This window comes from Oryzias melastigma, linkage group LG17 (assembly GCF_002922805.2).
Source record: "Oryzias melastigma strain HK-1 linkage group LG17, ASM292280v2, whole genome shotgun sequence".
Classification (NCBI taxonomy): Eukaryota; Metazoa; Chordata; class Actinopteri; order Beloniformes; family Adrianichthyidae; genus Oryzias; species Oryzias melastigma.
Window position 1 is genome coordinate 16,454,190 of NC_050528.1, and position 10,965 is coordinate 16,465,154.

The 10,965-nt window shown below is 36.9% G+C and overlaps 1 protein-coding gene across 1 annotated transcript; it reads left to right on the plus strand.

Moving 5' to 3' along the window:
- The first annotated feature begins 1,429 nt into the window (after nucleotides 1-1,429).
- LOC112144428 (gamma-interferon-inducible lysosomal thiol reductase) lies at nucleotides 1,430-9,916 on the plus strand. Its single transcript, XM_024268953.2, has 7 exons — nucleotides 1,430-1,662; nucleotides 5,376-5,564; nucleotides 6,330-6,404; nucleotides 7,982-8,068; nucleotides 8,154-8,306; nucleotides 9,520-9,588; nucleotides 9,695-9,916. The coding sequence occupies exons 1-7, from the start codon at nucleotides 1,540-1,542 to the stop codon at nucleotides 9,761-9,763; spliced, it is 765 nt and encodes a 254-aa protein (XP_024124721.1). The 5' UTR covers nucleotides 1,430-1,539; the 3' UTR covers nucleotides 9,764-9,916.
- The last annotated feature ends 1,049 nt before the right edge of the window (nucleotides 9,917-10,965 follow it).

Below are 10,965 nucleotides of genomic sequence, written 5' to 3' on the forward strand. Positions count from 1 at the left end.
ACAGGTGTCAGCTCACCTTTGAACTAATAGTATTTGTGTCAGAATGAAAGTCTTTATTTGAGTGGATTTATATGCATAAGTGTGTATTAACTGCAGTTGTATTGTGTACATTTTAACTAGTAAAATGTGAAGACTATTTTAGCCAACAGGTATGTTTGTAATTATTGAGTGTGTGTGTAAACAGGCCCCGCCCATTCCAGATTTCATTTTTATACATGGTCGTTTTCCGATGTTACTACCCTCTGTTACCATCTTCTTTACCCTCTAAATCCCCCTCTGGTATACCTTTCTTCTGTGCCAACCCTCCCCCATCCCCCCTCTTCTTTTCCGTCCGGTCTAGTAAAAAAGAAAAAGAAAAATATATATATAAACAAAATCAATATACATAAAGTTTGGCACAAAATACATCAGGGGTTTATACTCAATAAATCCCTCTTGTGACAGTAAAATCTTTCTAACCCAAAAGGCTCTCAGCTCGTATCTGTTTGAACGGACAAGTTAGAGGGGGTATGGGGCGGAGCTGCTCAGCTCCAAAAGCCACGCCCCCTCAGAGGAGATTTTGGAAAGAGGCTTCAGATCAACACGAAAAATGGCTTTTTAGGACATTCAGGTTGTTGGAATTTGGTTAAAAACTACTGGGAAAGTTTTTTTGTTTATAAAAAAAAATGTTATAAGAGGACTTTAAACACTCATATTTGGCATCTTATTAGAAAACAAATTAGAAGACATCTGATTAAATATAATCCTTTGTCTGGTTAAATTTCACAAACACAAGTACATTTGAAGATCCCCCCCAAAATTAGAATATTTATTAACGAATTCAAGCTAAATTTGGAATTACTGAAGCTCCTTAACCATTTAACACCTGAGGCGTCATTAGTGATGCGTAAACACATAATCGTTAACATACTGTAACTTTTCAACTGGTAACTTGATAAGTCCAGTAGATTCCGTTTTTCTCCTTGAATCTACTGGAATTATTTCGTTAACAATTGAAAAGTTACAGTAAATCAAAAAACACAAATACTGGAGCTCCGGTGTTAAAGTGTTAAGGAACCAAAAATGAAAAACAGTCGACTCAAAACTTCCTTATTGTGTCTATGTGAAAACATTTTTGTTGTTTGCCTCACTTTGCTCCGATCTGTTTTTTTATGCAATTAGTTTGATTTTTGTTGTTTAATGCTGCAATGACCTCCTCTGTTTGACTGTAATAACTAAAACCTCGGTTTAATATTGTCAAGCCATGTTTAGTTTTAGTGTTCTAGTTCTTCAAGAAAAACAAAAATCCGTTTTGTTACTTCCTGGTTGGCTTCAACCTCCGCCCGCCAGAGTCACCGAAACATCCAAAGCAGACAGTTCTGTCTCCTCGTTACAAGTGACGCGGTCACGTGGATCAGTGGAGAGCCAATCAGCGGCCTGAAGTCGGATAGGGAAGCTTGCTGTTCTAGTATTTAAAGTTGACCAACTTAGTGCACTGCTACTTCTCTGTGTTTCTGGACACTCTGTGTTTGTCTGTACAGACTCTGATAGCTGTTGAAGATGAAGACTGTCATTCTGCTGGTCATTTTCACGGTCGGCCTGAACTCTCCTCTCGGTCGCTGCTCCTGCCCGTATCCACCGGCAAAGTGGTGTTCCTCCGTGAGCTCGGCCGTTCAGTGCGGAGTGAGTGTTTGTCTTTTCTAATTCTCGGTTATGGACTAATTTCGGATTTTGGAAAAACAAAACAAACAAACAAAAAATACCTATAAAGCATAAACTCTTTCTTTTGTGCATTTGCTTTACTTTTTACTTGAAAGACATAGCACGTATACTTTTTTTTTATTTAGGCTGATATTAGATAAGTGTTAATGCAGGTTTTGTCTGTATTGTTCTTTTCTTTTTTAACTTGTCCTGTCCAACAGCTGAGCAAACAGACACGAACTAAGAGCCTTTTGCCTTAGACAAATTTTACTGTCACAAAAGGGGTTTATTGAGTTTAAACCCCTGTGTTTTATGCTATACTTTATTTGTAATGACTATTTATACCTTTTTATTTATGTATTTATTTTAAGGGGAACATGAGGCGATCATGATGCTTCTGTCAGGTTTGAATATGACTTTCCCTGACAGAGAACCTGTGAGAATGAATGATTTAAAGCTATATCCATATATATTACCTTTTGAACACTAAAAAAATAAATTTATTTATGAAATATTAGGTATTTTCATGACCCCCCCCCCCTTACCCAGAAGTAAAACGACTGATTCCTGAAGCTCCACCCACAGTTGCGTGTGGGTGCTGTACATTTCATGACGTCACCCTAGAGCCTACAGCCATGCGGTTCTCCAACAAAAGTTACCCAAACTTTTTCCAAGATGGATGCACATACCATGTATGTGCCTTTGGTAGGCCCGGCTATCGATACACTAGTTCACAACACAAATATAATCCGCGTCTGCAAAATTGGTTTGGGGGTGCGAGTGTCTTAATGATGTACGGTAGGGGTGTTAATTTAGTCGCACAAGGGGCCAAAACACACCTTAGGTCGCGGGCCGTTCAGGATAAACATTTTTTCAACACTCTAAAACCAAACTTTTAAAACGTTAAAACCGTAACTTTTTAACATAATTATAAACTAGATATATACCATTACCTGCAGTAATGCTAGCGTGAATGCTGTAAGCTGAATTTGGCTGCTGAAGATGCTGACATTGATAGCTAAAAATGCTTAAGCTGATAGTTGAAAACGCTGAAGTTAATAGCTGAAAACGCTGAAGCTGAAACATTAGCTAAATGCCAAATTATCCTAAAAAACAAACTTAAAAAACTTAGCTTAGTCAAAAGAGCTAGCATGTAGCTGAATTATTAGCTAAACTCCAAAATAGCCTAAAAAGCTAGCAGAATGCCAATTTTTAAAAGTTTAAAACCGTACTTTTTAACATACTGGTAATTATAAATATTAAAAAGGTAGGAATATTATTCCAGAATAAATCATCTTAAACCTTAAATAACTTTCAAGATTTTACTCACCATTTAAATTTGACATTTAAATTTGCCTTTAGACAACAAGAACAAGCGCGCTCCGCTATTCATGATACTTAAAAGATATAACAACCCCCTACCCCCTGTCCGTTCTGCCTCCTGGAAAAATGCTGCCCTGTGCAACTGTGCATGTCGCTCATATCAAAAACCACCACTGTCTAAAATTGAAGTATTTTGCTGATCACCAATGTTGGTGTTAGTCTGGCTGTCAGAGCAGACTCTTCCTGAAAGGGGCGGTCTCACTCTGTGACATCAGCATGTGAGGACCCGCTTGTTTTCGTGAGTATGGGAGGGGCTGCTGGGGAGAGCACAGGTTTTTAGAGGATTACTCAGAAACACCTGAACAAATCGAAATACCGTTTTGGGGTTCTTTATAGTGAGGGATGAACAGTATAACACATAAAAGCTCAAAAAGTAGTTTTTTCATACTAACAGTCAACACTGGTATTGTTTTCAGAACTCTACCTTACTTACACTGAATGTAGATCAGCTGACTTCACGGCTCACATGATGTTCTTTTAGGAAATGATTTAAATCAGGTGTTCAGTGACTCAGTGTCACCTGACAGAGGACACAGTCACTGATCACAGAGTACAACACACTTTGTACATTTGGAAGTTAAATGTATATTTGAACAAACACATTTAGCCCTGTTTTACATTTGCACAAATTAAACAACAGTTTAATACATTACAACATTTGTTTCACTGACTGATTTGTTTTTCCAACTCCATCTAATTTGGCAAAACAAGAGTCTTTGGTTAAAATTAAACCAGAACCAAAAAATAATGCTTTCAGGACCAAATAGACATTAAGTACTAAAAAACCTTAACTTCTTAAGTTTTCTGTGCATTTAAAGGGTATTTCTTTTATTAAATTATTCTTTTATGAAATGTTACAGTAGTCTTAAACAATAGTTCTCTTGAGATTTAAAAGTTTTTAAAGCTTTAACTTTAGCCATTGACTCTTTTATTCACCATTTCAATCAGTTCTTTGACCTGAATTCATTTCCACGTTGAACACATCCATGTTTACTGACTGAACCTACAAAAAAGTAGAATTTAAAAATAAGTTTTAAAGTAGAAATATGGCATTACCTGCAATAATCTATGAATATTGTAAGCTGAATGTGGCTGCTGAAAATACTAGAGCTGATAGCTAAAAGGTTCAAGCTGATAGCTGAAAATGCTGAAGTCGGAAATTTGATAAAATATTAACTAAATGCTAAATTATCAAAACTAAAAACAAATTAAAAAAAAAGAAGAAGGTCTAATTTTACCAAAACAGCCAAAAAAAATAAATGTGTCTAAATTAGCCAAAAACAGCTAGCATGATGGTAGAATATGAGCTAAACTCAAAATAAGCCTAAAAAACTGGAAATATGTCTAAATTGGCTAAAATAATTATGCTAAAATATTAGCTTTGGTCCAACTTATCCTAAAACAAAATGGAAAAAATTGTAATCTTGCCAAAACAGCTAGAATATTGCTAAAACATTAGCTAAGCACCAAAAAGAAAAAAGGAAAAAATGGAGACATGTCTAAATCAGCCAAACCAGCTAGCATAATGCTAAAATATTAGCAAAACCTCAAATTAACCTAAAAAATTGAAAAAAGTCTAAATTAGCCAAAAACAGCTAGAATGTTGCTAAACTCAGAATTACACTAAATAACAGTAGTTAGTGACCATTTTAAAGTTTGGACAGGGGCTCTAGTATGAGGAGGTACACAAGTTGCAAAGTGCACAAAGTTTTTCAGTAATTTCTCATTCATCATCTATGGGCATATTTTGCTCAATATTTCAATATTACAGCTTTTCTTCTTCAGAATCTGATGGAATTACGTTATTCGTATTAACATTTGAAAACCTACAGTAAATCAAAGAACATAAACACTGGAGCTGCGGTGTTAAAGGGATCAACTAGAAATGGGAAGTAAAAGTGTTTTCGCCCTCGAATCACTACTGTGCACCAAAAAACCAGTATAACTTCTGCATATTTGCTGGTACTACTACCACCATCAACCACAACATTAACCTGTTTTTTTTTTTTTTTTTAAACTGATACCAATGTATTTCTTCTAGGGCTACACATGGTTGTAGCGGTGAGCACCTCAGCCCTCACAGCGAGGAAACCTCCAATCCCAGCTGGCTCCTTTCTGTGTCGAATTTGCATGTGTTCCTGCATGGGTTTTCTCTGGGCACTCCAGTCTGTTTAAAAACTGTTTGAGTCATTGCGATGGGATGTAGAGTTTTTGAAAAGCCTGTCAAAGAGTGATTCTGCCAAAACTGTGTGGCTAAACTTGACAAACTGTTGTGCATAATTCTCACAGGAGTGCATTTATTCAATTCACAGGTCCTGAAGCACTGCCTGGAGAGCAACATAAGCAAGTCTCATCTAACAGCCGAGCCTGTCCAGGTGGGGCTTTACTATGAGAGCCTGTGTCCAGGCTGCAGGGCTTTTCTTGTGAACATGCTCTTCCCCACCTGGATCCTGCTGAATGACATCATGTCTGTCGATCTGGTGCCCTACGGCAATGCACAGGTATGTATGTGTAAATCACGTGTCGATCCGGCCCTCTGGGTAACTATCCGGCCCTCAAAATCATTTTATTATATTTTTAATCAAAGCATTTACTATTCTTAGGCTATTTTGGAGTTTAGCTAATACTTCAGCTACATCCTAACTGTTTTGGCTAATTTATGATTTTTTTCTTATTTTTAGGCTATTTTTGAATTTTGGAAATTGTTTTAGCTACATGCTAGCTGTTTTGGCTAACTTAAGTTTTTTTGTTTTTTAGGCAAATTTGGCATTTAGCGAATATTTTAGCTGGCAATCAGCCTTAGTGTTTTCAGCTATCAGCTTCAGAGTTTTTAGCTATCAATTTCAGCATCTTCAGTATCAGCACTAGCATCTTCAGCGGCCAAATTCAGCTTACAGCATTCACACTAGCATTATCACAAGTAATGCTATATATCTATTTAATAATTATGTTAAAAAGTTACAGTTTTAAAAATGTAGTTTTAGAGTGTTCAATAAACATTTATCCTGTTCAGCCTGCAACCTAAGGTATGTTTTGGATTTTGGCCCATTGTGCGATTCAGTTTGACACTCCTGCTTTAAGTGTTTCAACCATTTTGTCGTGAACCAATTTGGCTAAAATACATATTTTTCCAAACGTAGATTTTGAAAAAAACAGGAAGAAACTGGTGAATCACACTTTTTGCTTCCAGACAGCGGAAATGAAAGGAACCGCTATGTTTCCAATCATCTGTCTAAAGTCTGTGTCTGTTGTCTGTACAATTCCAGGAAAAGACTCAAGGACAGAAATATGTTTTTGAGTGCCAGCATGGGGAAGACGAGTGCCTGGGCAACATGATCGAGGTAAAATTTCACCACAAATGCACAAAATATCTATTGCTGTTTAAAGTAATGTAACCTGAATTTTCAAAATGAGTGCTGTCAAGCAATTATTTCTTTGTGGGATAGCTTAATCATGACTTCTAATTGATTAAACCATTTTAATCTAACCAGATAATTGTCGTGAAAAGCTTCATTTGGTGGTATTTTCATTTAAATTTGCGATGTGCAGTTATGCTATACTCGCACTGAACGGGATTTGCACGACAAATTCACGAGGCCCCGCCCCTTTTTGCCGTGCAGTGAATTCACTGAATTGACAGATGTGATGCAGTGAACTGTCAAAATGTAAATATTTGGAGTCTGACCGCGCCGCTCAAGTCTTGCTGCTGCCAGACCACTACATCGTGCGATGGGACATCAGGTCTCTTCAATTTGTGTTTGTGCTGTTGACTTACATCGAAACACGCCACCTCTGAAGCGCAAATCATTCAAACTTTAAAATGTTCAGCAACTGATGCTTTTAAACTTTTTAGTGTAGTTTAGAGTTTGGCAACATGCTAGCGGGTTTTGGCTAATTTAGAAATTTTTTATTTTTTGGGGGGGACCAATTTAAAGTTTAGCTAAAAATTTTAGCATTGTGCTAGCTTTTTTGGCTAATTTAGACATATTTCCAAATTATTTTAGTTGCTAATATGGTGTTTAGCTAATATATTAGCATTATGCTAGCTGTCTTGGCACATTAAGACATGCTGCCATTTCCATTTCTTTTGGATAATTTGAAGTTGAGCTAATATTTTAATAATATGCTTGCTGTTTAGATATGTTTCCGTTTTTGTTTTGTTTTTTTGGGCCAAATTTAAGTTTAGCTAATGTATTAGCATTATGCTAACTGTCTGGGCACATTAATACATGCTTCCATTTCCAATTTTTTTCTTTTTTTTTTGCTAATTTGTAGTTTAGCTAATTTTTTAGCAACATGCTAGCTGTTTTGGCAAAATTAGACATTTTTCCTTTATTTATTTATTTATCTATTGATTTTCTTTTTTTTTGAGAATTTTGGGATTTAGTCAATATAATATCCACTTTTTGACTCAGCATTTTCAGCTATCAGCTTGAACTGAATTGAACTTTTCAGCAGCCACATTCAGCTTACCGCATTCACACGAGCATTATCGCAGGTAATGCCATATTTCTAGTTTTAAACTTTTTTTTTAGATTCTAATTTTTGGTAAGTTCAGCCAGTTAACATGGATGTATTCAACATGGAAATGAATGCATTTTTACAGAAACACAAGGAAGTAATTCAGTTTAAATCCTTTTAAGGTCAGGTTCAAAAACTGGATTGAAATGGTGAATAAAAGAGTCGATGGCTAAAGTCAAAGGTTAAGAATTTTCACATTTCCAGAGAACTATTGTTCAAGACTGTGAAAGCTTATTAAACTTAATTTACTGTGAACAAAATGCAAGAAATACCTGTAGATGCACTGAAAACTTTTTTATTTTTTTATTTGTGTGCATCTCCGCTTGTATTCAACAAACTTCTGTACGTCAGCCACACCACTGATACACTGGTTGATCTGCTTTATTCTTCCCTCCAGACTTGCTTACTGAACATGACTGAAATGGCTTTCCCAATCATCTTTTGTATGGAGTCGTCCTCTGATGTTCTGGCTTCAGTTGAGAGCGTAAGGAACATTTGTGTCATTGCGCCCTTGTGTGTGAAATTTTAGGTATGTTGTGCTTTTATTCAATGCCACCTGTTGCCTGCAGTGTCTGAAGGTGTACGACCCTCAGCTAAGCATGGACAAATTGAACACTTGCTTGAAAGGAGATCTGGGAAACCAGCTGATGCATCAGAATGCTCAACAAACCGCAAGCTTGAAGCCTCCACACCAGTATGTGCCCTGGGTGACCATCAATGGGGTAAGTCAGTTTAGTAGGTCAGAGTACATCTCCTGTCCTGCTGACCCTTTTAGAAAACAGATGTACATTAATCAAACATAGAATTTGAAAAATATTTGAAGTAAATCATGACACTCATAGTTACTAAAATCTCCCGTCTTCTAAAGCCAGCCAATAGACTCTTTTCAGGTGATGTCGGACAAAATGGCGATGGGGCCGTAAACGTGAATAGTTACTTCCGGTGTTCAGGTTTAGAATGTCAAAGCTGACAGGTGAACGCAGTTGAACACAATTTTACGTAAATAATTAAAGGTAACCTTACCGATTGTGATGGAAATGTTTTAAAGCATTCATTTCATAAATGAAATCAATGAAGTTAATATCTGGAAATGCTGAAGCTGATAGCCAGCTAAATGTTAGCTAAAAACAAAAAAAAAAAAACTTAGGTTTGCCAAAACAGTTATCTTGTAGCTGAAAAATTTGCTAAACTTCAAAAAAGTCAAAAAATCAGAAAAAGGCCTAAATTAGCCAAAACAGCTAGCGTGTAGCTGAAATATGAACTAAACTCCAAAATAGCCTAAAAAACATAAAAAAAACAGCTAGCATGTAGCAAAAATATTAGCTAAACTCCAAAATACCCAAAAAAATTGAAAAAAGCCTAAATTAGCCAAAACGGCTAACATGTAGCTGAAATGTTAGACTTTAGAGAAAATTGGATGATGGAATATTGGTAACAATAAAATAAAAAAAACAGAATTATTGACAAGTGACAATAATGGAACTATTTTTAGAAAAATGCACCTTTTAATAGGATATTAAAAAAAACACCCATTCAAAATTTTGATGCCTTTTTACAAACTTTATTTGAGAATGAACATTGATAAATGTGCAAACATTTTGTTAAAGAACAAAAGTTTGCCATGGTTGCCAAAATAACTTCTTCTTTTTTTGAAACATTGAATCCTGACAGACATCTGACTTAAGCATTGAAGCAATAATGACGGTCATAAGCAATTTTAATTTGCTTTTTCTAATCTAGCCATCCAGATATCAATTGTAATCTGCATATGTATATTCATAAACTTCCCACAAATAAGAATATCAAGAATAGTTTTGGTCATTTTAAGTATTTACTAGCCGCACTACACATATAGAATAAACAGTACAGACAACAAAAGTAAAAGTTCAAGCTTAAATCTTTTTTAATTGTTATTTTTACTGTATTATTTTGCAGGAGCACACAGAGGACCTCCAACAAAAGGCCTCAACTTCACTTTTCAGTCTGGTTTGCAGCATGTACAAGGTACATGTATTCCCCCAAATCTCTTTTGCTAACCATTTCCTTTTCTTTCTTTCTTTTCAACTGGATTGCAAACATCTCAACAAGTTTGTCTGTTTGTTTGTTTAAGGGCTCAAAGCCACCTGCCTGTGGGGGGAGCCAAACACAACACTTCAAAAGTTACTGTCACAATGAGTGATTGAGCGAGTTGGATCTATGCTCCACCAAAGTGCCTGGAGAACACCGTCCACTTGTTATATCTGTTTGTCACTCTGGAACATATTAGAACACCAAAACTACATTTTTATGTAATGTTTTAATAACGGAAAATACATACTACTTTTACCAAAAATTGTGTGCTGGATTTTGATGTTTGCTTCATTTTCACTATCCTTTGGCTAGAAAACCTTTTAAACGGTGCAGAATTGCAGAAAACTACAGTTTAGAAAAGGGGTGCCCAAATTCAGGCCTCGAGGGCCGGTGTCCTACATGTTTTCCAACCAACCTGCCGTTGAAGCTCCTTATTGGCCAAACACAACTGATCCAGGTAATCAGCAGCAGATAAGACAGGATTTACCCCTGGCTTAGAAATTCACCATAGAAAAGACCCCCCAACCCCCGCACCCCCCTCCAAAAAATATAAAAACAACAACCTTCTAATAAGATTTTATAAAGTGAAGAACTGCAAGCAAATATCCCAGAACCCAATGGAGGGAACTAGTGACTGACCTTCTTAGAACTGAGACCAAAGTAACAAAGGTTACCATCGGTAACACCCTACACAGCCAGAGCAACACAATCTCAATCTGTTCATAAACTCAAGGGTTTGCAACCCTCTGGATGCAGTACCAGAAGCAGTACCAAATGCACATTGCTTCCCGGGACACGTCTAGAACCAGTACCCTAAGCTTGAAGCGGCACTGCTTCATGTCCGGTTCGCGCTTGGTACCATGCCTGGTACCAGTTCAGGTCCGATACAGGGTTTGGGTACTGGTGCACTATGCGTCGCAGTACTGGACTGGTTCTGGTTCACAGCCCGGAAGTTGGGAACCTGATATTTAATGGGAACAGCCAGCATTTGGAACAACGACGACTTTGGGACACCAAAAACGATAGTGATGTGGAGGGGTCCTTAACCAAATGTCAATATGTCACAACTCGGGAGTGAGAATGTGTTGGCCAGAGACTCAAACCCTGCAGTGCCAGATGTGTCTCTGCTAAAGCCAGTGCAAAGTTTGCTAGAGAGCATCTGGGTGATCCAGAAGATAATTGGGAGAATGTCCTATGGTCAGATGAAACCAAAATAGAACTTTTTAGTAAGAACTCTACTGTTTGGAGGAGAAAGAATGTAAAGAACACCATCCCTACTGTAAAGCATGGCAGTGGAATCATCATGGTTTG